The 27,358-nt window shown below is 44.0% G+C and overlaps 1 protein-coding gene across 1 annotated transcript; it reads left to right on the top strand.

Moving 5' to 3' along the window:
* Positions 1 to 5,759: 5,759 nt before the first annotated feature.
* Positions 5,760 to 7,185, top strand: NOG (noggin). The gene has a single exon (XM_050908534.1). The coding sequence runs from the start codon at positions 6,201 to 6,203 to the stop codon at positions 6,870 to 6,872; it is 672 nt and encodes a 223-aa protein (XP_050764491.1). The 5' UTR covers positions 5,760 to 6,200; the 3' UTR covers positions 6,873 to 7,185.
* The last annotated feature ends 20,173 nt before the right edge of the window (positions 7,186 to 27,358 follow it).

Genomic DNA, 27,358 nt, shown 5'->3' with positions numbered 1-27,358 from the left:
CTTTGCCAATTCTCCCACTGGCCTCTCTCTCCATAATGAATTGGTCTGCAAACTGTGAGACGCTCAACCGGCTCTGGTCTCTTCTCTTGACTGCTGAGATGTTAGTATTTGGCACAAGAAGTAGGATGGTTAGGTGGGGTAGAGGAGGGGGAGGATTTAGAAGAACTTTGGGTTTCCTCTGTTGCAAACCTTTTGCGTGAATAAATAAATAAATAAATAAATGAAACAAATTCCTCCAAGTGGGGTTGCAGCCAAGAAAACCCTGTTCTGAGAGATTCAGATTTACGGCAGAAGACACTGCTGAGACAAAAAGCGAGAAACAGAGACAGTGGAGTTCCACCTCCCATGATATATAGAGCCAAGGGGAGGTATAAATACCCGTCACTTCCCGGACCCTCTTTTAAAAAAAAAGACAAACACCCAGGATCCTGTCTCTGGCTGGCTTGCAGCAAGGCGCCCTCATAAAAGCTAAGATAAACAGTTTATCAGCAGATGAATGCACAAGCTCTGTTCTAAAGACAAAAGTCTATACCTTAGGAAAAATGCAGGAGCAAGAGGCGAGTGGGCTGAGAATCAAGGAGGCACAGTATTTTAGGAACAAGAATGACATGAAATGAGAAAAATAGAGCAATTCTTTAAGGACTTTGCAAGATTTTATTCTCTCCTTTTACAGCCTTCTCTTTTTTTTTCTTTTTTTTTCTTTTTTAAGGCAATGGATACATCTCTATGCATAGCTGTACTTAAAGACTAAGAAATAACTTGTTTTATTTGGGGGGTCTCCTTTTTTTTTGCTTTTTTTCATTGCTTTAATGCATCAGTCATCTTAGGATTTACTCCACTATAAAACATTCATCCCAGAGCTTAGTTTCAAAATATATTATTTATATATCATTTATCACTGCAGATACAGGTTCTTGGCCAAATGTATCCTTCCCTGTCTCTATTCTGTTGGGATTTCAAGGTAGAACTTTGCTCTCTCAAAGTACTTCCAAAGTATGTGATTCATAACTGTTTTCTTTCAGAGCAGCTGATCACCTGCTAACATTGTATAGTCCGTTAACACAACCTTTATTCTGTGGCCCTTTTTGTGAATCCGGAAGGGGGCAGGGAAATGGATGAGGTACCTTGAGACGCAGCACCACATTTCAAAGGTCCAGCAAGATCTCCTTGAATCTTTCCAGACTAAAGAACATAGCTTGAAAGCAGTAGAACAGTGATTTTCTACCTGTGGTGCATGGATTCCTGCGTGAGGTCATACATGACCTTTGATAGCTAATAATGTAGATTGGGTAGATTGTCATATGGCATATATGAACGATGTAAAATGGCTGAAAGCTGTGCATCTCCTTTAGAATTTCTTTAGGGATTCACAGTTTAAAAAAAGGTAGAAAATTAATCCGTAAGGAGTTCCTTACAAAATGTATAGGGGTGTGACCAAGGAAGAGGGAGCTGGTCTAGCAGCTCACTAGGACCTAAGACTAAAATTTAAGTGATTTTAATTCAGTTGTCTGCTCTATCAATCCCAGGTTTCCTCTATAATTTTAGTAAAACACTGGACTCTTCACTCTGCATTGGTATAGATTTACTGGTAACATCTAATCAAACTCTCCAAGATCTCCATGAAAGAGGCAAGGATTAGCATTCCTGCTCTACAAATAAAGAAAGCACAAAGCTATGAAATGTGTTGCCCAAAGCCATACGAGAAATTTGCATGAGAGCTGGGCAGAGGACTCATTTGGTTATGCTGTTGGTTTTCCTTTCTTTAACAAACAATCACTGTTTCATGCCAATGGATTTTTAAAAATAAGAAGTGAAAGGCAATGAGATCATGAATGAGATGATGATTTAAATGATCTTTAAGTGTAAGGGAAACAAGAATAGTTGTAAGGAAGCCTCTACTCGTAAGGAAGGCACAGCTTTTCCGAGCACACCTGGCATAGTTCTTCCTCATCCCAGTTTTGTACTGGTTTATTACTTTCTGTGAGATTTCCTCCGTGTTTTAGAGTGGTGCGTGCATCAAGCTTGAGACCACTGCTCATAGACCAGACTGATTTGACACCATGGGCTGAATTCACTGGCATGTCCATGAGCACTGGGTTGGGTGAAGTAGGTCAGGCCATTTTCTGTTCATAGATTTAATAGGAAACAAATCTATTCTGAATTCTTTCTGTGCATCCTTACTGTTGTGGACTGAAATCAGATCCTTACATAATGTGTTTTCAGAGCTGTGCCTCCAGAGTCATAAGCAGAGCAGTGCAGGCTGCATACCTCTTCTCTCCTCATCAGAGATGTGACCCTGCAGAAGCAGCATCTTACTCTTGCCCACACTGGCTTCCTTTGTGCCTTGAAGTTTGTATTTGCTTTGTCTACTGAAAAAACACATTTTTACTACTGACAGCACTCCAGAACCAATAAAGCTGAGGCGAAGGGAGTTGTTTTCTCCTCTGCTTCGTGCACCATTGCCAGTAGAGTGACCAGCTAAGGCCTCTAGGAGCTGCTGGCCTCTCTCCCTATCCCAGGAAAGGCTGGTATCGTACACAGAGCCTGGATCAGGCCCTTTACCTCCAGGTTTCATTTACTGCTGTTTTCAGCAAACCCTGAAATAAACCAGTTTGATAGGAATCCAAATCTCTTTTCCCTCTGACCCAGAGGCTTCTGCCAGAGCTGTTACTGGCAGCTCTTCCCCAGTCCTGCTATCAGCCATTCCACCAAGAAATTCTTGGGCCACGAGTGACTTCTGTCACTTCTGCATCCCTCGAGCTTTCACGGCCTTGCCAGGAGCCCGGTGCACCCCAGGCGGACACCTGCGCTTGAGGAATTACCGAGCCCCAGCCTGAACAAATCTCCTCTCAGAACAAATCTCTGTACCTTAAAGAGGCAGTCCATCTGAACCAGCCTCTTTCCAGAAAACATTTCCTCCTACAGGTAACTCAGCTCAGGAGAGAAAGGTCTTTGAGTGCTTGCTTAGGATCACAGTTTTGAATGTAGAACCTTAAACACACAGCTGGCATGAAATAGACAGGACATAGGCCTTACAGGCTTTATTTTTAGACTTAGACACTGGTAGTTAAAGAATTGTTTTCAAATACCAGCTGAGTAAAACTGAATTTGTTATTAAAGAAATACAAGACATTAGGTGTAACTTGGGAATTTTTGCTTTCTGTTTGAAACATCATTATTTTAACCTAGTATTGTTATTTGTGCCTTTTTGTTTAAACAAGGTGGCTTAAAAGTGAAATCAAAAATATTTGCAGTGACTTACAGGTGACTTATTGGCTGGAGGTAGGAACATAGTGAGGAAGGAGAGAGAAAGAGACAGGCAGGCACCCCAAAAAAAGCCGTTAACACCTTGCTAGGATTCATCAGCCATCCTCACAACTGCTCCCTCCTGAAACCAGTCACATCAATCCTTCCCAGAACCAGTGGATCAGCCGATGAGCTTTGAGTGCGGGCTTATGCTCCTGTGTGTCAAGAAACATTTTGTCCTGCAGGGTGGGCAAAAATATGGAGTGTGTGTGAATAAAGGAGGGATGAATAAACCCTCCCCAGCTCAGCTCAGCGACAGAGGAGCAGCTTCTACAGGCTAAATCCCAGGAGGCAGGAGTGGAACCATGGCGTAAACAGGCCAAGAGCTCGGTGAGAATGTGAGCCAGAAGCAGCTTGTGTCTGAGCTCACTTGCTGTCTCTGTGCAGACCTTAGCACCTCCATGTCCCACTCATATTCAGGTCAGCATCAAAGTCATATCGAGTTAAGTCCTAAATTCAGCAGAATGTCTGTCTTCCATTCCTGATAAGTTTCTACTCTTTGAATTTTGGGGAATTTTATTTTGAAAGATAAGACGTGGCTTCTGACTTATTTCCAGGGACAACTTGTATGCCAAGTTTCAGCAATGAAAGTTTATCAGATTCTAGATGAAGGTAGAGACCTAAACTTCCAGGTGAAAAAAAATCTAATAAAACTCCAGCAGATCCTTGACTGACATTGTAGTAGCAAGTGTCACTGTGAGGCTCCTTTCACAGTGTAGAGCTAGGGTCAGTTTTGTCTTTTTCATGCCATTTATTTCAGTTATGTATTATTTATAAAGTACCCTACATGCTCAGGAATAAAGCAACATAAGAGTTGTTTTAAATTTAACTTAGGGAGTGAAAATAGTTGAAAAACTGTAGTTAATTTTTAGAAAAAACACTCAACCTGGGTAATACGATCTATAGATTACTTTCATAATGAACCTAAATTTGAAGGTTAACATTTAAACAAATGCATAAATAATTTAGGTGAAATGGCTAAGCTTCAGTCCCATTAAACTTAGGCTCCTAAGTGCCTAAATAGCCTGCAGGAATGGGATTCAAGCACTTCAGGAAATTTTACTCAAACCGTAATAGACTGTTCACCTCCCCTTACAGCACGCTGCCTGCCGTGCCTTGCGAGTGCTCTTTGTGAGACAGTAATTCTGCAATGGAAGTAGCATTTACTATCAATTTTTTAAATTGTTTTACGCATTTGCTATTGAGGTAGACTTTCCGTCTTTTCTGTATGGATTGGGGGCATAACTGGAAATTGTGTTTCTGATGGGGAAGTCTCAGAGAACTCCCTAGAACAATGCTAAGTGCGTGCTCGGACGACCGCAGCGGATCGCAGCCTGCCGGAGCGATCCGCAGCGGGAGCGGAGCCACCGGGCTCCTCTCGGGGGATCTCAGGCTCCGTACGGAGGGTCTCGCTCGGCGGTAGCCTCTGTGAGGTCCGAGCAGTGTCCCCAGGAGCCTCCTCCTCCTCCCACCCCGGGACATTCCACAGCGGTTTTGCACACCGTTGTGTCTGCCCGCGTTCACCACCGCGGCGCGGGAAGTTTATTCCGGGGGCTTCTCCGATCCCCTAAAAATGCGCCAGGCGCGCTTGGCTTTCCGCCGCCTCCCGCTCTCCCCGCCCGCCCGCGGGCAGCCGCCGGCCCCGGCCCCGGCCCCGGCCCCGGCCCCGGCCCCGGCCCCGGCCCGCGGCGCGGCGCCGCCAGCAGAGGGCTCGCTCCGCCCGGGAAGGCGGCCGGCGGCTGCCGCGCGGCGCCGGGGCCGCGGCTGGGCGCGGGCAGAGGAGGTGTCTGCGGCGGCCCCGCGGGCGGCCAGCCGGGCGCGGTGGGCAGCGCATCACGGGCCCATGTGCGGAGCCGGGCAAGCAGCCCCCAGCGGCCGGGGAGCGCCGGCCGGGGCAGGAGGGCGCGGGCAGCGACGGGAGAGCCAGCGCGGAAGCCTGCGCACCGCGGGGCGCGCTGCCGCCCTCCGCGGGGCAGCCGGGCCGCGCTCCTGCGCGGGGCGAGCGGGAGAGGCCGCGCTCCGCCGCGGCGCGGGCTGCACCCATGGGGTGACCGGCGCTGCGGAGCGCGGCGGCCAGGCCGAGCGAGGAGCCGTCGCCGGCGGCCGGAGGAGCGTTCCGGCGGAGCGGGCCGGCCGGCGGCTGCCCCGGCGAGAGCAGCATCTCCCGAGCCGCGGCGGGCTCGCGTGAGCGGCGGCGTGCGGAAGGCGGGGGGAGGCAGCGGCGGCTCCCGCCTCAGCCTTCCCCACCAGAGGGTGTCTGCTGGGTGGGAAGGGGGAAGCCGCGCTCTCCCGGACTTTTGTGGGAGTGGGGGTTGTGTTGTGTGTGTGGTTTTTTTTAAGGGGGGTGGGGTGGGTTAGAAGAGAGTCTGTGGTTTCCATGGAGATGAAGCTGAAAGTGCAGGAAATTTAAAGGCTTTGGGTCCTTGCAAAGCAGACAAACTGGTGCCAACGTGCGTGGCTGCTGTTGCTGCTGAGGAGGCTGCTTTGCAAACGGCGGAGAGGAGCGGGGAGGAAGAATCGGCAGCAACTTCTTCCATACGCACGGGCAGACAACGAGGAGCAGCAGCAGCAAGCAGAATTTGCAACAAAAAGAGGCATCTCCCTTTCCCGGGGAGGGTGAAAAGAAGCAGCAGCAGCAGCAGAATTTTGGAGCGGCTCCACCAGGAGAAATTTTATAGAGAAGCCTGCAAGAAAGAGTGTTTGCAGGGGGCTTGTTCTCCGGGCTGATTAGGGGGCTGTCTTTGCTGGTGGTGCGGGGAGTGGAGGTGATCCCCCTTAAAGACAAGCTATTTTGGATATCCCCGTACAAGTTTTCTGATGTATTTGCTTGCACCTTCTTCCCCTGCTGTTTGGTGAACCCAGCCCCCTCTCCCCCCCCCACCGGTCTCCCAAGGATGGATCATTCCCAGTGCCTTGTGACTATATACGCCTTGGTGGTTCTGCTGGGTCTCCGGCTAGAGCAGGGCGCCTGCCAGCACTATCTGCACATCCGACCGGCTCCCAGCGACAACTTGCCCTTGGTGGATCTAATCGAGCACCCGGACCCTATCTTTGACCCCAAGGAGAAGGATCTTAACGAGACCTTGCTAAGGAACCTCATGGGCGGACACTTCGACCCTAACTTTATGGCTATTTCCTTGCCCGAGGACAGGCTTGGAGTGGACGATCTAGCTGAGCTGGACTTGCTGCTCAGGCAGAGACCCTCGGGAGCGATGCCCAGCGAAATCAAAGGGCTGGAGTTTTACGACGGGCTGCAGCCGGGCAAGAAGCACAGGCTGAGCAAGAAGCTGCGCAGGAAGCTGCAGATGTGGCTCTGGTCCCAGACCTTCTGCCCGGTCCTATACACGTGGAACGATCTCGGCAGCCGCTTTTGGCCCCGGTATGTCAAAGTGGGCAGCTGCTACAGTAAAAGGTCTTGTTCAGTCCCAGAAGGCATGGTTTGCAAACCTGCCAAGTCCGTGCATTTAACGATCCTGAGGTGGAGGTGCCAGCGTCGGGGAGGGCAGAGGTGCACATGGATACCCATCCAGTACCCCATCATTTCGGAGTGCAAGTGCTCCTGCTAGGGCTTGCACTTACCTTTTCTCGCCCCTTCTCCAGCGGACTCACGTGGACCTTTGCTGCAACAAAAATAAAAGACATTTGCTTTCTGGTTAACGTTGTAATGCACTGTAACGTGTAGGAGAATGTATATTGTGTGTATATATGGCACCGTTTTAATATACTATTAAAAGGTCAGTATTATACGTGAAATAATCAGCGTCTACTGTATTTTTAAGACTATTACCCTGATCGTTGCTAATGTATCTTTTTTTTTTTTTTGGTATTTATATTGCAGAGAGAAGTTGCTTCGCTTTGGCGAAGTAGGTTTTTTGTTGGTTTTGGTTGTTTTTTTTTTTTAATAAAAGGATTAAAAAATACAAACCAAACATTTTGATAAGAAAACGTTTTAAAGCTATTTTCCATTATTCGGAAAGCGTGTGTGTGAGTTTTTTTCTTTTTCCTTATGGACTTTAGATTTAAAATAAAAATGAATAAACGCCTAGAGCACAATGTTATTGTAAATAGAGAGGACAGTTTGAATGACTTAATCCTATGTAAATGAAGAGTATCTGCTATTTATTCTTTATATCCTTGTAGTAAAAGTGCAGTGCAGAATTAAAGTCAACCACTAAAACACGAGCCGTTTGGGTTCTGTTTGCTTTTTGGTTTGGCCACCTTCGGGGGGGCTTTCTTCTCTCTCCTCCGCGTTCTCCACGCTCAGCAGGACGTTTCGTGGTGGCAGGGGGAGGTGGGAACCTGCTCACGACTCTGTTAGAAGGGAAGCTTTGGCACCTACACCGCAGGAGTGCCCCGGGGATCCGGCCCCGCGTGTGGGGCCGGCGAGGAGCGGCTGCGCGGGGGGGGTCCCCGCCGGCCCCGCGCTGCGCTGTCCCCCCGCGGAGCCGCTCACCCACTGCCGCGCAGGCAGGGCGCGCTCGGTGGCAGCTGGTTTGCGATTTTTTTTAAGCGCTTGACATTTCATTTACAACGGGACACGTGTCTTTCACACCTACCATTGTGGTGGGACACTGCTGAAACTTGACCCTTGGGCTTTGGGGGTTTTCAGCGCAGACACGTTATTAGCCTGATCCTATGACAGCCTCGCACACCCTCCCTGCCCGGCCACAGTCGCCCCTCACCGCCCGGTTAACTCTTTGGGCTCCCGCCAGCCCCGGGTGATCTCTCCGCTGACGGGCTGCCCCGGGGCTGCGTTGCCCAGGGACGGGCCCCCTCCAGCCTCCCTTCCCCCGGGCAGGGCAGGGAGCACCGGGCTGCCCCGCGCCCGCACGCTGCGCCGCGGCCCGGCGCGCCCGGGGACGCCGCTGCCGCGGAGGTGCCCGATGTCCCGCAGCCGCCTTCTCCGCGGGGCCCCGCGGCGCCGCTCCGCCCGCTCCCCCCCCGACCGCCGGCTCCAGCGCTGCCCGCCCCCGGCGCGGGGCAGCCCGCGGGGCTCCGCTCCAGCCCCCGCGCTCCGCTCTCCGCTCCGGGGAGCGGGGCACCAGCGGCGGGGAACGTCCCCGGCCCGCGGGGCGCGTAACTGTCCCGCGGCTCTGTAAGGACCCGTCGCAATTAACGAAGTGTTTGACTTCTGCGCGCTGGGAGAGCCGACGGTTAGTATCTCATAGATACCAACTGCAAAAACACGCTCCCCACGTGTTCTTCAAAGGCTCCCTGACAGTGCAGAAAGCCTTTTCCTTATTTATCTTGGAATCAAAAAACTGGTTTGGGGTTTTTTTTTCCAAAGTCTGAGGGAATCTATGCTAATTATTTTAAACCCGTGGGTCTTTCACTGACACAACCCAGCCCTGCTTTCTCTAACGTTTAGTTCGCGTATCTCCGAATGCATATTCATTCCCTCTCACTCTTTCGGTGCGTTTTACCACCCGTCTCTTTACTTCTAATTTCAATAGTTTGGGAAAAAAAAAAAATCAGATCTTGGGACATTTAGGGTATTCATTAACCTAGTGAAGAGGAACAGAGGCATTATTACTCACATAGAAGGCACCCTGCCCCCATGTCTATCTAAGGGTTCATTGTAAAAGGATTAAAAGTTAAAGACCTTCATCTTATGATTCTTTCATTTAATCTTCGTGGCGCCTGAAAGACATGCTGGATGGATGATCACATTTAAAATATTCCTAATGTCGGCTACCTTAGGACTCCAGGCAGGGCAAACAAACGTAATTTATTTCTAGAAGAAAGGGTATATTGAGATGTTTAAGTTTATGAACCACCATTACCATGTATATTTGTTAGGTTCTGACAAATACCCAAATAACATTAAAATCAGCCATTCATCACATATGAATTTATGCAAAACCTTCTATGCCTGGGGCCAATATTTTTTTAGACAGAGTTTCACTTGCAAAAAAAAAAAAAAGTTTATTTAAAAAAAAAAAAGCCAAAAGCAGGAGTTTTTCATGACTGGTAAACACGAGAATTATGTGAACAGAAACTATTTCATGCTGGGATGGCAGCCAGGGACTCGGGAATGTCAACAAAAGTTCTCCGAAGGTTGAAAATGTCACTGGATTACAATACAAGGTCCTTTGCCCCATTAGCAAACTTTACTAAAGTAATATTCCCACCACTTAGCAAGGGTACTCACCCAGTGACTTATCTGTCTGTGATCCAAGCAATGGGGCAAACAGAGACTTCATCTGGAAACGACCTCTGACTGTTTGCTTAAAGATTTTAAATTTTTATGTGTAGAGAGGTGTGTGTATTTGTGAGTGTAAAATAAGTGTGTTGTTAATATAGTCTAAATATCTGTCACTGTATCTGTCTTATTTTGAATCTGATAGTCATTGTAATCAGTAAGACATATGTACATACATGCTTTCTCAACTAATAATGCCCTGTTACTAATGAATTTACAAGAATATTTTGGGTTAAAAAAATCAAGTTTCACCATCCACAAGGCCTGTGATTTTTTTTTTAAATAAATAACTAAATTTTGTCAGCTGGTAGAGCAAAAATAAACTAGTAGTTTTCACTGTTGTTTCTGGTCAGGTTCACTTTCTGGTCCTCCTGCCCTAGTGTTGAAATGTTTGGCTTGTAGTGGAAGTGTTTCAAGCCAAACAAATAAAATATCTTTCTGATGAATGTTTCTATGCAAATCTTTTTAATATTAGATTTTGTAATATGTTTTTAAAGCAAAATTGAATTATGGCTCTTTTAAATTGAAATCAATTCATAATACAGCCAATTTTTGTGTGCTGATCTTTGTAGTGGCATCATAAGACCTCACAGAGACCACTGTGGGGAAGAAATAAGAAGGGAAAGGTTGAAAGTTTGCTTTTAGTTACTCCTCAGTTTCTTCTTTTGCAATTTTAGTGTCTTAAAGCGTAATGTTGGAAATTTAAATTCATTTCTACCTCCGCCATAGACTGCGTAACCTTGGTTGAGTCATTCAACCTATGTGCTGCAGTTCCTTATGGGGAGTACGGGACTTCGTCTTCTTTGTCAGCGTAGTTAGTCTTTATGCAGAATAATTTGTTCTCTCACACCATGTGTTTATTCAAAATCTAGTAAAGTTAAGGCCCAGTGTTCAAGGGGAGTTCCTTGATAGTATTGGATTTAGCGTCCAAGCCATTATTTTTGCCAGTGCAGAACAGTATCTTATGTAGCATTCTCAAATGCTTTATCCTTCTGTTTATCAGGAAAAGCATGTGACTTTTAACGAAAGTTGTGATGTTGTAGGCTAATTTGAAAGTGCTAAGAGTAACGCAGTTGATAAAAGGACAAAAAAAGTAGACTGGAGTCAGTTGTCCAAACGTTTGTAATAAGCTCATTCAAAATTAGTCCAGATAGTGTGAAGAAAAAGAACCAACTAGGAAAACTTTGTTACACATACCATTAAAGTGTGCTGTCCTCACACACGTACTTAACTGAAAAAATATATTCGATTCATTTTATCCTTTTCAAAATACCACCACAAAGATAAATTCTTGAGATTGCCTGAATGCATGATGGAGTCATCACAAAAATAACCACAGATAGAAATTAGAGCAGTAGTGTTTGTATAAATACGGGACAAGTTTTTCCTCTTCCATGGCTTTAATAGAGAAATAATCTTAATTTAGTAACGTCAACAGCTGTTGAAAAAATCCCTAGCAGTTCACCTTACTTGGGTTGTGTTATATAAATGTAATCTGCACCATGTTGGCTGGATCTTGGATCCATTAAAAAGAAGATATTCCAGCTCGGAGATTTGCCAGGAATCTTCATTGAAAGTTGAAATAAATATAATGACGTCATCATATAATATAACATCATAGCTTTCAAGGTAAGCCAAACCAAAGGTATGTTGGCAGGGGAATGCTGCCACCTGGTAGATCCATGCTAGGAATAGATACGATACTCTCATCCAGCGGGGAGGAGAATAGCCACACTCTGCCTGGAGTGCCCACAAGGATCCTGCAGTCTTTCTGTGCGTGCAAGTCCTCTGGGAGTCTTACTACACGCGAGAGCTGCAGAATCCGTGTCAATGCTCTCTTTTAAGAGAGCAGCTACGGCAGATTTGAAGAGACCCTTTCATTCCTTCTTCCTTGCTCCCAGACCAAGCAAGAAGCTCCAATGGTTAAAAGGAAGGGAATGAATACATTCACTTGAAACAACTGTTGGAATGGTTCAGAGGGGAACAGAAATATTCAGCAATCAACATTAAAGACTCTAAATCCTTGGAGGTGTTATTGCAGGATCAGCAGCTTACAGCCCTCTTTCGTGAAGGCTGGGTACCAATGTGTTACTGTTAAGTCTCCTGCAGCTAGTTCTCTGTGGGGAAAAGCAGCTGCTCTGTGTGATGTGCTCTCTGAAGAGTCTGAGAGAAAAGATACTGGAAGAGAAATCTGCACAGGTACGACGTCACAGTGAGTCACTTTTCTCTGCTGAACTGGAGGACAGGAGCTGCAGAAATGGCACAATTCAGCCTCTAACTCTTTAGGTGGGAAACCAGCCGAGAACAGATGCTCTGGGGGCTCACTGGTTGTACGTTCTGCCCTCTCCAGGGGTGTATTTATGCTGCCATTAAGCATGGTTCTGAGCCAACGCTCAAGACCAGACCAACCTGTGTGTGCACTTAGGCCCAGTCAGCCTGCAGATATCCCGGAAAGCTTAGCAGCCGTCCCTGTGAGGGCCTCTGGCAGTGTGCGGGTGCTCCTATGCAAGAGCTACCACCAAGCTAAAGGCAGCAGTACGGACTGAAGGTGCACAGATCTTAGCACTGACTAGGCTAGAGCCTGCTCTTCACCTAAGACAGACATTCCTCAGGACTCAAGTCTGTCCCTTAGAGAATCCAAGCGTACTAGCTGCATCAGATAATCATAACAGAGTTTGAAAATAGGTTTCACACTCCCTCCTCGGTTTTTTTTTCCCTCATGAGAGGGGGAGTGGCAAGACTCCCATCACAAAGAACGTTACTCAGAACCAGAACAGATCTTAAGGCACAACACTAAAAACCTGTATGCAATGGAGAAGGACTGGGTGGCTCGGGGGATTGGTAATGGTATAAAGAGCTTTTCACCGCTAGGCTTCTGGCTTCAATCCAGAGGTAGTAACTGAAAGCCACAGTCATCTGATGCCTGCATAGTGGGCTGTGTAGAATGAGTTGTTGGTCTCTGCATAGGTCCTACCAAGCAGGATCCAGATCACAAAGCCACCACCAGAACTGACATGCTTGCAAGGATTCTCAATCCAAAGAGCAAAATGAAACAGGAATGAGGATGTTTGATCTGTGTGATTTGGTAGCAATAAGGGTATATTGTTGTTGGGGGGGGTTGTTTGTTTTGCGGGGGAAGGGTTAATATAGAAGAATATAACCAGTCTGGTCCGTTGTACAGATATAATGCTAATAGTATTTTCCTTCTGGCATAGTAATATCTTTATATTTGACCTACACCCGGCAACTTATTACCTGGCTTGGATGCAAAACCGTGGTCCAGAGGAAGATGCAGCAAATGCAAGGGCCATACTCTGCTGTATTAATCAGAAGTGCCTGCTGCACTGTGTGGTGCGGTGCAAATTACTTTACAGTATATGCATCTTATGCCTACCAGTACAAATACATTCTGCTTGCTGGGTTGGTCTGCTTTAGTTAAGGCAGTGCAACTTTCCAGGGCTCAGGTTAGAGGTTACCCTTTCACAGGACCCCCAATCATGCAGCTCTGAACATGCATTTCTCTGAACAAAGGATGGAACAGGCTGTGATTCAGAATATGCTTGCCAAGCTGCTGTGTTGTACCTGTGCAATAAAAAAATCCAGCACCTTTTCTCAGCAATAAATAAGCTGATTTTAACTTCAAGTATTAGGAAAAAGAAGCACATAAAACCAATACATATTTATATAAGGGCCAGCGTAAACATCACTCCTCTGTTTCAAAATGAACCTTCTGGTATTCCAAGCACTTCATAATATTGTCTGTGAGTGAAAAATGGACCGAAAATAATTTTCCTTTACTCCCCCTCCTAGTTTGCTTTGAACATTTAGAGATACTGCATATCTAGTCAGTTTTATTTTGCCTTTGCATAGATTTGTTCCTCCAAGGGCAGTCTATTTCTTTCATACAGCAACAGAATACTGAAAAATATTGCATAAATATTATTGTAAACATGCATAAATTAGTAGAGGGACTTCATAGCCCAGTGAGACAAGCTGAAATACTATCTTTTAAAATTGAGTGGACTTCCAAGTTCATCATGTCCTTTTGGAATAAGTGGATAAAATTTTGTTTTGTAGGTAATACTTACACAATAAATGAGGTCATTGACTTGAACCTCGAAGGTCTTGTAAATAAGCCTCACTGTCTTAGTTATAATCAAGCGGTAAATTAAGACTCACTGCTACATTAGAAATCTTTCTCATGGCCTTAGAAACACTTAGGTATCTCTCCTCTGTCTCATTGTATCTGCTCATAGGCTATTGGCTTCAGAAGGTTGTGAAGAGTCCCTTTTCACCGAGTAGTTTACTGGATCTGGATCTTCTGTTGTGGTGGGTTGACCCTGGCTGGATGCCAGGTGCCCACCAAAGCCGCTCTATCACTCCCCCTCCTCAGCTGGACAGGGAGAGAAAATATAATGAAAGGCTTGTGAGTCAAGATAAGGACAGGGAGATCACTCACCAATCACCGTCACGGGCAAAACAGACTCGACTTGGGGAAATTAGTTTAATTTATTACCAATCAAATCAGAGTAGGATAATGAGAAATAAAACCAAATCCAAAAAACACCTTCCCCCCAACTCTCCCTTCTTCCCAGGCTTAACTTTACTCCCCATTTTCTCCACCTCCTCCCCACACAGCAGCACAGGGGGACAGGGAATGGGGATTGCAGTCAGTTCATCACACGTTGTCTCTGCTGCTCCTTCCTCCTCAGGGGGAGGACTCCTCACACTCTTCCCCTGCTCCAGCATGGGGTCCCTCCCACAGGAGACAGTCCTCCACAAACTTCTCCAACGTGAGTCCTTCCCATGGGCTACAGTTCTTCACAAACTGCCCCAGCGTGGGTCCCTTCCACGGGGTGCAGTCCTTCAGGAACAGACTGCTCCAGCGTGGGTCCCCCGCGGGGTCACAAGCCCTGCCAGCAAACCTGCTCCAGCCTGGGCTCCTCTCTCCACGGGGCCACAGGTCCTGCCAGGAGCCTGCTCCAGCACGGGCTTCCCATGGGGTCACAGCCTCCTTCGGGCGCATCCCCCTGCTCCGGCGTGGGGTCCTCCACAGGCTGCAGGTGGATATCTGCTCCACTGTGGACCTCCATGGGCTGCAGGGGGACAGCCTGCCTCACCATGGTCTTCCCCACGGGCTGCAGGGGAATCTCTGCTCCGGCGCCTGGAGCACCTCCTCCCCTCCTTCTTCGCTGACCTTGGTGTCTGCAGAGTTGTTTCTCTCACATATTCTCACTCCTCTCTCCAGCTGCAATTGCTGTTGTGCAGCAACTTTTTTCCCTTCTTAAATCTGTTATCCCAGAGGCGCTACCACCATCGCCGATGGGCTCGGCCTTGGCCAGCGGTGGGTCCGTGTTGGAGCCGGCTGGCATTGGCTCTATCAGACATAGGGGAAGCTTCTAGCAGCTTCTCACAGAAGCCACCCCTGTAGCCCCCCTGCTACCAAAACCTTGCCACACAAACCCAATACAGTTGTGTATATACACAGTGGAGTATTCTAGTTAACTGGAAAGTCTAATAAAGTTCACTAAGAACTACATGAAGAAGGCATTAAGGCTGGACCACCAGGTCAGGGATAGTTATGCTGTACTTAAGCTGTCTTCAAAAGTGCAGAGCATTCTGGTCTGAGCCAACAAAATCTTAAGCACAAACTCAACCTAGGCTTCATGAGCACCTCCACAGAAGGACTGCTCACCTGAATAAAGTAAAACATGTACGCAGGTTCTCCCTTGGGTCAGGCCGAAATGCTCAGCACCCCGTATCAGAGTCCCGAGGGAACCGAGAGCAGCTTGGGTGTTCAGGGGAGGGCTGTTTTACCTAACCAGGAACAGCTGAGTGTTGTGGTTTGTATAAACTGTTTGCCATGTATGTGTGGCATGTGGCAGTAAATGAAACACTTACTTTAAAACTTATTGAAGTTCTTTCAGCAAAAAAATTAATGTGGGGTTGGCTTTTATGCGTTGTTTCAAATGAAGCAGAGATTTATACACCTTATTATCCTAATTTTTTTCCAGACACTGCCCTGAATATCTCTCATATCTTATGGGAAATTAAATATCAGAGTTTTTAAAGAGATCATTTTTAATTTCCCATCTATGGTACGAACAAAAAAATGAGTAAGTCTAATGAAGTGGCATGTAGTCAAATGTTCAGACTGTAATCATCCACAAAATATTTAAAGCAATCTGAATGAAACTTTTCAGACAGCCAGACTAGGTTCCTCTTACTCCTAAGCTTCTGAGAGATGCCAACAGACTTTAAGGTTAACATTTTCAGGCCTGGGTGCCTACAATTAGGCATCTTGTTCAACAAGCAGACACCTATGGGGGAAAAAAACTATGGTTTGAGTTTTGGATGCAGAAATTCACAGCTCTCAGTAGGAGACAATGATAATACACCACACAGCGAAAAACAGCAGATGTAGCCTTACCGCTTAAGTTTGTATCTGATACTGTGAATTTTATAATTGGTTATAGTAAGATTCCCCCCCCCAAAAAAAGAGCTAATAGATGCACATTTAAAAAAAAGTGGGATTTAGGTACATAACTTTCCTAGGAGCTGCAGAAAATCCCGTTTCCAAATCTGCTCACTCTGAAGGAATGAGAAAAAGAAGAGGACTTACAGTTTCTCATAGGCAAGAGAAATCCTAAAGCAAAATAATTAGGTTCTAAGCCGTATCTTCTGCCAGGGTGGATTTGTAGGGAAAAAGGGAGGAAGGGGGAGGTAGAGCTAAGGCAGCATTACCCTCTCTTCACTTTTTTCCCTCCTCCTGCCTCCCACCAGTGTGGTTGATGCTGTAACATGCTGAAGGAGTGGTTGAGTCCCCTCCCTCCTTCATTTCAGCTCTCCGTCAGCCCCTGCAGATGTAGTGGATAGACATACTGACTTCAATACAGTTATTTTATGCTGATCGAAGATCTTAATCTGCTTATAAAATAAATGAAGTCTTTTCAGAAGTCTCTTTTTCTATTTTCTGTTGCCTAAAATCTTTCTGCCTTTGGCACAGTAATTAGCTGTCACTGAAGTTTCTCTTTGCCTGTTACCATGTTTTCCCTGAAGGTGGTCATAATATTGTGATTAAAATATTTTTTGACCAAATAGTAGATGTTTTATGAAATTGCACGTTTTCTTTTGCAAGCTTAGCTTTGTGGAATTTCTTTAGCTTTCTGTAAAAACAAAGCAAAACATGGGCTTTTTTATCACCCCTTTTTTCTTCTGTAAAATAAATGGATTCTAAAGCTATACTGCCCACTCTTGAGGAGCTCATGAGAAAATTCCAGTATAGCCTTTGCAATTTTGCTAGAGTTAAGATGAAAGTCTGCAATTAAAAGGACTCCTTTGGTCACTTCATAGTGTAAAGCAGTAGTGTTGAGGGGCAGAGCATAAATGTTATTTCACTGTTAAGTAGAATATCTGGTATAATAATCCGTGTCAGTATCTTGCAGGATCTTTAGTGTCTGTGCAGAGACTGATACCACTTGACCTGAAGGAAGCTATTAGCTGGCAGCAGTAGGAGGCTTCTGTTTTCTGTGCAGACTTACCTTCCGAAAAGAATACAATACATATATTTTACAAGTGCGCTAGATATCTTCCTATGTTCAAGTTTGTGACAGCTACTACTGCAACCTCTAGTGACCTGCTGTGCTGCTCATTGGAAACAATAATTTGAACACTGAGGGGAAATTGCAATATTTATAATATATTAAGCCATGGAACATGTGAAACCTGGTTTCCTGTGGATTTATGTCTTGAAAGCGAATTTCTGGAGCTCATTTGCCAAATGTATGTGGAGCCAAACCTGGACAGCACTAACCTGACCCTCCCATTTCTAGGGAGCGTTGTCTTGCCTGTGCACTGCAAGCCAGGTGACATCAACTTTGAATAAGCTGAGCAGCACTCTGAGACATGACCTGAATCCTGGTCTGTCCGCCTGTCCCACTGGGAGAGGCCTTGTGTTGGTTCCTTGGTTTTTAATAACAGCTGAGTTTATGCTTCAGCTTACCTTAGTAGTAGAAGCTACTAGATCTCTCTTCCCAACATAGCTTTTGGGTTTTGTTATTGTCAGGAATTTAATATTCATAACTGAGAGAGCATATAGACACATACACAGCACAGTCCAATAAACCTGATTTCCTTTGAAAACAAAAAAATTTTAAAAAATTGCTGTAGCACTGAATAATAGATCTGAATCCCCTGAATCCATGAGTAGCTCTACTGTAAGTATTAAATAGCCCTATTGCAAATCATCTACAAATCTTCTCCTGCCTCAGATGCTCTTGAGCATCATTTCTGCGATGGCACTTGCAACGTGTGAGTCAAATATGTCATTTATTTCAAAGGATTTTGCTGCCTTCTAGCCTTTACTGAGCAATTCTATAGTTTATTCTGTAACCGTTGTCCCTCTTCTTAGTATTTTGGATTAATTTCATTGTACTGCAAATTAAACTAAATTGAAGGTCCCTTTGAGAAAATGTCCCTGTTTCTATATTTCTGCTGTAAATTGCTCAGAATAGTTTAGGTTCTGTTAAAACAGTAAATGCTCCTGGCCCTACTTGTGCAAATTGTCTTACTGAGGTCAATAGATTCATCTAGTTGTACAGCTGAGAAAAATATTTTAGCAGTTTTTCTGGGGCAAAAATGGTGACTCAGTGTCAGTGTAACATTTTACAGATTCACATCAGCTGAAAAATGTGGCCACTTTCCAGCTTTGAAAACATTAAACAATTTTTTTTTAAATAAAATATTTTGTTCTGATGTTTTCAGAGTAATACCTATTGATTTTTAAATTTAAAATGTTTTTTTCATTTTGAAAGTCCTCATTCAATTCTCTTACAAAAATCCATTCCTTTTTAACCTATGTAAGCCAAAATCCCATCTCAATCAAAATTAAACTCTTTAAGATTGAACAGAGCATTTTGTGTGATTCTGAGCCAGTATTTCTTACTTTTCAGCTCACCAAAAATTTTGAAAATGTATTATTTTTGGTGAGCTCTGAGCATATATTTAAATTATTCACCAGAGCTCTGAGGAATGGAAAAATTAAATTGTCTCACAGCTCAAATCAGACGCCAGATCCATAGCTGCAGTAAATCAGCATAGCTTTGCTGGTGTCGGGCAAGCAGTTTTATGCAAGCAAGGAATCCAGCTCCATTTAAGTATTTGGTTCAGTGGGACTGTGTAGATGGACTCTTCAGGTGAATATGGCTTGTAGCCGAGATCCTTGAGAGGCAAGACTTGTAAGACAAAAGTATTATCTGACTTATCTGTGGAATTAACATGTGATGCCTGTATTTTCAGTACTAAGTATTAGTATAAATCCTGTGTGCATAGCCATGTATTACATCATTAATTTACTTCTATACTCCTTCACTAGGAATATTAAAAAAGTTACATGACTTCCAAGTCTTTCTATGTGCTGTTGATTAGCATTCCACCAGGATCACTAACCTATTAGAGTGTCTGTCACTATTGGTGGAAAAGAGTCTTTTATTTCCTTCTCAAATGATTTTGCTTTTCTTCAATGGTGACCATAGCAACACATACTGGTAGTGATGAGTCCCTGATTCTGTTGCAGGCTTTCCACAGCAGTGTCTTGCCAGTAACAACAGTTGACCCGACATTGTAAGGCTGCTCAGAGGCACGTAGCCACGCTGGTTCTCCTGATGAATGGGAGTTATCTTTCCTTACGTGGCAGGTCAGTTCTGGTAAACGACATGGCTGATTTCTAATCAGACTAGCTTCTTACGTTATTCTGAAGACAATTATGGAATGTAACTTTGGAAGGCCTTTTGACTGAAACTCCTTTTCTGAATGCGTATGTGCATACATGTGTTCTTGTGAATGTCTGTAACTATTTCTACGAGTATGAGTTTGCCGCTCTAAGCTGAAAGTTAGCTCTAATAGCAAACTGTCTGTGGAAGAGATTGTCCAGAATGTAGCCAGGGGACAAGGAAAGCCATTTGTCCCTTAATCTTCTCAATCTTCTCAATCCCTGTTTGTAACCTTTTTGTCTAGGTAAAAGACTTTTCAAGGAAATGAGTAATCTGCAATATGGACTATCTGTGCTGCAGACTTTAAATTAGAACCAACAATCTAACATCAAACTCAAATAAGAATGACTTCATTACCTAGACTGAAGCTGGCAAGGAAGACAAAATGCTCTGCTGTGTGGTCTCCTGTGCCTTAACCTAGTATTCAGAACTAATAGGAACAAGTCTTGGACTTAGTAAGAGTTGGCTTTATATCACCATGTGCATAGAGCAGGGACCAGATCCAGTAACCTTTCTTCATGCAAGTAATTCTTGCTCACATATGTAATCAATGGGATGATTTGCTTAGGTAAAGATTCTCCATATGTGTAAAAGTGGAAAGGACGTGGACAAAATTCTGCAGTTTTCCTTTCTCTGACTCATACTTGTCTCTGGATTTGCTTTGTGTATGTATTGGCACTGTGGTTGCCTCCAAGCCCCAAGTACATATCTGCAGTTCTTTATGTTGTATTTTGAATGCCAAATAGACATCCTGAGTTTCTCATGCACCCATCGAAGAATCTGCGTTTTGGAAGCAAGAAGTCTTGACCAAATGCCTATTGCACTAAATGAAAATGATTCGTGCTGACTGCAATACCCCTGCCATCTTCATTTGTGCTAGTAGTGTGTCATTTCTGGTTTTCAATGTCATTTCTTCCAGGGACAGCTTCACCCTGATGTCTTGGTGTAAGGGTCCCATCTGAGCTGCGGCCAAGCACAATGAATGTTATGTTAACAGATGGACATGACTGCAGTCAATAGACCATGCTTAAGTGTGAGTGTTGAGAGCAGAACTCACAGGTGGGAATGGCCAAATGTCTGTCTGTACTGTGGTTAGGGGGACATACCATTGCTAATTCTGCTGTGGGCTGACTTAACTGAAAAAAGAAATTCTTCCTTCACCACATAAGGAGAGGTTTTGGCCTGTTGGAATTGCCTGGGTGGTGCAAAGGAAGGTGGGGTGTAGAGAGACATTCTAATTAAGTCTCTATCCCCTTTTGTTCATATCTTTTTAGGAAAGCCCCTATGGAATAGACCAAAATAAGCTCCTACCCCTAGCTGAATAGGTTGTCAGGGTGCAGAACTATATTCTGAAGACTTATGCATGTGTAAGGGGTGTGTAACATTTTTGTCTGAATGGAGCCCTATGTTCTCATAATTTATAGTAAGTAATCTTATTTGCAAAGCATGCCCTTACAGTTTTAAAAAACAAGTTAATTGACTTGCATAAAAATCAAACATGTCAAAGTTTTCCATCTCAACACAAACACCACATTGAGCAGCACATTGCTACAATAGCCATGATGCAGTCTGGGCTACCTATTGAGATATTTCATAAACCAAAATGGAATCTTAAAAAGTTTGTCAGTTTTGCATACCTCTGAGTTGCTGAATTTAGGAGTCCATTACTCGACTAATTATACAATGTTTTATTTTTTTCCTTGTGTAAATAAACAAACTTGTGTCTGAATTTTGGCAAGGGGCACTAGAAGGCAATTAGAAGGTGTTCCCAATGTATTACAGTATTACAAACAAGATGCCTTTTCTTAGAAAGGCGAACACACCGTGTTTCTTTTAATGAGTGTGAAAATATACCAGTTGCTTAATCACTAGCAACTTATAGTTATAAGCATAAGTGAGTCCTTTCTCAGGAATGAAAAACATAGCTTAGTTTCTTTACTAACAGATGACATTTTAATTTAAAGCTCCAGTTTTTGTCTGGAAGGGCTAAAACATCTGAATTATTTGAGAGAGAAAAAAGGGGCAGAGGGGAAGTATGAGAGAGCAGGCGGGATTTTCTTATCTGAGTAGACTTCACCCCCTGCTTGTTTAAGCGGTGAGGATAGTGTGTCCCCCTCGGTTTGCATCTGCAATGCCATCTAAGATACTGTGTCATTTCTAGTACGGTTCATTCACTCAGTCTTGCCGCACGTTAGCACTAAACTGGATCCAAAACTAAAGCACTGTTAAGTCACGGATGTACAGTTACTTAAGGGTAGATTATGCTTTCTGCATGTTGTAGGTATGGGTTGGAGCACAACAGCATCCCTGGAAGAGCGAGCGCCAGGAAGCATGGTGGCTCAGCTGTAGTTTCTTCCCATGATCCTCTTCTGGGTAAAAAACAGGGATGCAGCCTTGACTTACTTGGAAAGGGTAAAGCTTCCTCCTATGCAATCTAGACAAATCACAATATGCAGGCTTGTTGTGAAGCAATAAAAATATTAAGCTGGATAAGAGACTAGATAGAACAAATAGCTCCATATAGAGATCCTTTATCCTTGTTTTTCTTGAAATGTTTGTCTAGAAACATAAAGATCACTTGATTTATGACTTGTTCAGCAAGCTCCAAATCAGATGGCGTTGCATTCAGGGCAGTGAATCTGTCAGCCTGGTATTACTCCACTGCAGCCAGTGGAGTGGTGCAAATTCCACACAACAACACATCCCTAGCTGCTAGTCACTGGTATTATGGCAGGAGTATGTTACTTGTCAGCAGATAGAAGTGTGGAAGAATCTGGCCCATCATGATTTTTAATCCTTCTCATAAAAATAAAATAAGCCTTGGGAAAGCTCTCCAATGTTATTTAAAAATAGAAGAATGAGTGTTAGTGGTTTTATATGGATTACATAAATTACTAGTTTATTAGAAAAAGGGATAATTTTAAAAAGAGAGAATTTCCCTCAAAGGGAACGTTTAACTTCTTTGGCTTACTTTATGGATATTTTACTTTACATTTAAAAATAATTAAATCTTTTAAAGAAGAAATTTTCATTTTTTGTCAAATAATGCTTTTCCTGCTTCAGAGCTACACAGCCACTTGTGAGCCAGCCTCCATGCTACTCAGCACTAAGGCATGTGCTTGTGAAGCCATAGCTCAGTATGTTATTGTGCGGAGCTTTGGTCATAGTCTGTGCATGTACTCTTAATTCAATGCAAAGGTAATGTTGACTAACTTGAAAACTGAACACAGGAGATTTAATCCAAAGCCAGCTATATTGCCCAGCTTTAGTTATGTCAGGCATACAAGTCAGATTCCTAAGTTAGGAGTTTACTGTCCCTAGTTCCAGTGGAGCGTTCAGAGAGGCAGAGCACAGTTAACAGCCTATTTACCGCCTAACTTATTTGCTCTAAATCACGGTCAAAATTTTCACACAGGCTTTATAACAACATAGCAAAAGCAGTTCAGGAGTCCATGAAAGTTAAATGAGTGCAAATTGCCCACTAAACACACAGCCTAACCCTTCTGAGATGCAGGGAGTAAGGGCCAGCGATCCTGCCTGGAGCTGACTCTCTGTCTGGACATGTGTGCACCGTCCCTTTGGAGACAAGGTGGTGGGGAGGTGCTGAGGATGAGAAAGCCACGGCAGGTGAACCCCTTGCATGCTGGGCAGTTTAGTGCAGATGTACCTCAAAAGCAATTTCTGCTCCCTGCTCAGTATGAGGAGGGGACTGGGAAGGGGCTGTGACTAGCGCTGAGTCTATGTGACTGCTTCCTGGAGCTAGTCCTAGAGTGGTGCTGCTGGGACACAGCCCCGTGCTTCCTTCCTTCCCACCACTCACAATTTTGATTAAGAAGAGGAAGAAAACATAGAAAATCGCCCCTTTTGGTGTGATTTTTAATGGAAAGTTAGTCTTGTAAAAAAAAAATGCTTTTTTCCTTTTAGTAATGCATCTGAAAATGTTCAGGTTCAGATTCTGAAAAAATTGTGTGGCTCTGATTGAGTAGCAAACTTTCTGTTAAAACCAGGAAAAAAATCAGGTTTGCTTGTAAAAATTCTTTGGTTTTCAGTACCCAAAAGCGGAGGGGAAGAACTTTGTTCAAAACTAAAACATTTCAGCTTTCTGTCACTGAAAACCAAAAAGTTGTCATTGAATTTTTTGTGGTGAAAGTAATAGTTTCTAATCTAGTCCTGAGATTTTCCAGGACATTTAGGGAATAGTAGGCTGTGCTCTGGATGGGGACACAGGAGGCCACAGCTCAGTTCTCAGCTTTGACAGAGGTTTTTGACAAGCTACATAATCTAATTGGGTATGTCTACATGCCCTGATAGAGGTGGCCCAGGGCTCTGCTGAAGTCAGTTCTGTCTGGTTTGGTAGAAAATAAAAGCCACTTAATGAAGTGGCAGTTTAATGCCACTTCAAGCAAGCTCAGCTCCCTGTCATTGCTGTCCCCTCCTCAGAGAAACCCTAACACCTGCCTGTGTTCAGCTCAGCGGGGCATTTCTCCTCCTTTCCTTACTCCCTTCCCTTTCCCCTTCCCATTCACACCTGAGTCCCCATATGTGCTGTCACCCCCACGCTCCCAAAGCTGATGGCGGGTGGTCGGGCAGCACACCCCTGTCGAGGCAGCCCCTGACCAGACTTGCCCTCGGTGCAGGAGGCTTGCCTTCAAGGGCAGCCTCCGGGTGGCTGAAGCCTGTCCTTTTGATCATGCAAGACCCCAGGTGTCCAAAATGCCAGGTGGGTTATCGTGCTTCAGAAGGCAGGGTCGTACCAGTTGCCCACAGATGGTCTCCAGGCTGTCTACAAGGCAGCCATGTGGTCAGAAGACAGCCAGATCCTGAGAGCCACTCTCACGGCCACACATCGACTGCTTTTCTGTCTCAGTTTTTCTTCTGTAAAATGGGAATAATATCCTTGACCTGTTTTCTCTCTTTAGTTTGTTAGGGCTCTGTGACGGGGTCTGTGTCTATATATGCTGCCTTAGCAAATTAGGTCCCTTTCGTGGCTGCAGAGACCTGGCTGTTAAAGGTTCCCTGGTACTACTGCTAAGGAAAGAATATACGTACGTCTAAATACTCCCTTTTGTTCAGATTTTTATAAGCGTTTTGCTTTACTGGGAAAGATCCTCAACTGTTGTAAATTTGGCAGGTGTCCACCAAAGTGAGAGCAGCTCTACCAACTTACACCAACTGAGGAGTCTGGCCCCAAAGTATGCTTGAAAAAAAAAGTAAGCTTGGGGTAGGAATCCTTTTGTTAATACAATTAGCATATTTTGTGTTTACAGCATTTTTAAAAGTTCTGTTAAAAATAAATTCCTGAAGTCCTGGATAAATAAATAGTTGTACAGAAGAGTCCTCTGTAGCCATGAAGTTGCCAAAAATTATCAGTAATCCTCAGTCAGATGGAATGTACAGTTGGCAAGGGGATGGCAGGAAAAAGTCCTCACCAGTTCTGCCTCGTATTCCCATACAATGAGAGATGCCAAGTTTATCCATAGTGTCTGTGATGCAGTTGAAGATGGGAATGTTTGTCATTAAGGAGACCTTGTTTTAGTTAAATAACCAGTGAAGGGCTCAGTTCGGTTGCATATTTTTCCATCACTAGATGTTGATTTCACACGAGCTGCTTTATTTTGTTAATGAAATTTCACGCTTGTTTCTTCTCCCTCTGCATTTAACTCAATTTAGGTCAAAACGTAGAATATGCAAATGAAGAACCACAAGTCCAGCCCACTAGTGATGTGGTTTTAAAGTCCTGAATAAAAATAAAAATTATTTACAGACTAGTCTGGGGCAACATATGCCTTGAAAACTGTCATCCAGGATCTTGGCAGCTGATGTACGTATTTATTTAGACTTTGACACTGCTAGGATTTATAACTTGGGGGGTTTTGGTTTTTTTGGAAAGTGACTAGTGATTTTAAGGGCCTTTATTCTGAGTGATGAAATTCAGACAAATGAAACTGGCATATGCTCCCTGCTGTCTGAAACACTGCTTTATTTAAGCCCTATGTAGTAAAGCTTCAAGCTCTTGAGGAACCCCCAATCACTTGTCAATTCTGTGTATCTTGGCCCCTGGGCACAGGGCATGTAAGTGGATAATGGGCCAAGAGCTGTTTTTATTTAAAACTGTGGAATTCCCACTTGGTTCAACAGGAATTACACCTGTTCAACCAAGGGCAAACTTTGGCCCAGGAATTGAAATCTAAAGATACTGCTGCATCAGAGTGCAGTCACACCATGCAATCACAGCCTCGCCACACAGTTTTGTTTCAGAAGTATTACGGCTACAACAGGCACACCATGAAGATGAAATAACAAAGTAGTAAGAAAATGGGAATCTGCTCAATCTGAGGTTCTCCAGTCTGTTTGACTGGATCCAGCTCTAATAAATATACCTACTAAATGTTCCACTGTTAGATTTATGTGATTGCATCGTTCTATGCCAACAGAAAAGTTATAAACACTTTGCTGCTTAGAAAAAACATTTGCTGAAAAGTTTAGTAGTTTAATTGCAAACTTTAAGTGTGTAGAAATGTTTAATAGTCAGAAGAGTAGAGCTGTAGTTACAGGAGTGACTGTGTCTGCATAACACTTGCATCTTTTCAATTAGCCCTGAAGGTAGACATCTGAGAACAGAAAAATTAAGAGAGACTGAAAAGATTTGCCATCATTGCCATGATTAAGCTCCATTTATTTTTCAGTGTTTTCCTGACCATCAAAACATAAAGGCAAAGTCTGAACTATTTAAGGACTAATACAGCTGCAGATTAAATTCATATCTACATTATAGCAGCTACTTACTGTGACTGTCAAAAGTTAGTTTTACCCCAGAGAGAAGGTACAAAGAAAACAATGGAGGGTCTTCTGTGTGAAACCCCGAAATCAGATACTAACAGTCATGCAGAGTTGTGCGGATGTAATACAGTCTAACCTTTTCATGTTTAGACTAAAGCATTTTCATTTAACATTATACTTAACAGAACAGCTTTAAACCAGCCACAAAGAAGTGACCTGGCATGTTTTGACTATAATAAGCATTGATTCCATGCCTATAAATTTTATAGTTGAATCAATTATACTCATTCTTTATAGGATTAAAGAAAACGTTCCATTTCAAATGGAATTTTTTTTTATTCTCATGACAGAGAGGAATTGAAGGGGAAAAAAATGAGTGAGCAATGCTAAAATTATTAAGAAAATGCCTAGAGTATTTTCTGCTAGAATAAAAACTGTCTAGATAGAATATCTCAGCCTGTGGAAAGATCCACAAACACTGAAAATATTTCTTATTTCCCGTGAAGTGAGAAAAGCACCAGCTGTGGTCTTTCACTTCCCAGAACAGTTAGGAGATGACACTCAGATCTCACTGCAGATGGGCCTGTGCCATCAGACTCAGCACTGAACGGGAAAGCACATGTTTTTCTGTCAGAAATAGTAGACTGGGCTTTGGGGAGAGCTCAGCTAAATTTTCATCTCTGCCACAAGCTTCCTTTGGCAACTCACCTTTCGTCTGACTGTATGAAATGTTCAGGCCTGGTACCATGTTTTTATAGAGTGCCCGGTCAAATGGGACTTTCAGTCTTTGGTGGGACTGCTTGAACATGAATCCTAATTATCTCGAACTGATACAATTAAATGATGTCTATGAAATGCAGCGTCCTCAATGCTTTTTGCCTGTTGAGTGGGAGAGTTGCAAAATCAAGTAGTAGGGAAATGATACAGCTCTGAAAATCTTTGGGTTTGTGGTTTCTGCGTTTGGCCACTGAAGTTGTATGGGGGTTTTGAAGTACTTTTCAAATGACTTATCATGCTACCATTGTAAAGCAGACATATGTCTAGATGTTTGCAGAGAATTCACTAAGATATCAAAGGCCGTTGTTAGTCAGAGTTCATCTGTCACAAAGCAAGGAATAGAAACCAGAATAGAAGCTCTTCCCATTGAGCTACATCTCATTCTGGTGTGAAAACATCCACTTCACTACGCTGAAGTGAGATTATGAAGTAGCTTGTGACAGATATCAACAACACAAACCAGAACTCTTCACAGTCTCCAAAACTCAGACGAACTTGTGTACTACAGTAGTCTTTATTTACA

Source organism: Gymnogyps californianus, chromosome 19, assembly GCF_018139145.2.
Source record: "Gymnogyps californianus isolate 813 chromosome 19, ASM1813914v2, whole genome shotgun sequence".
Taxonomy (NCBI): Eukaryota; Metazoa; Chordata; class Aves; order Accipitriformes; family Cathartidae; genus Gymnogyps; species Gymnogyps californianus.
This window is presented reverse-complemented; position numbering and strand designations above follow the sequence as displayed.

Bases quoted from the DNA above. Each gene is read 5' to 3' on its own strand.
- NOG (XM_050908534.1), top strand. From the start codon at position 6,201: ATGGATCATTCCCAGTGCCTTGTGACTATATACGCCTTGGTGGTTCTG.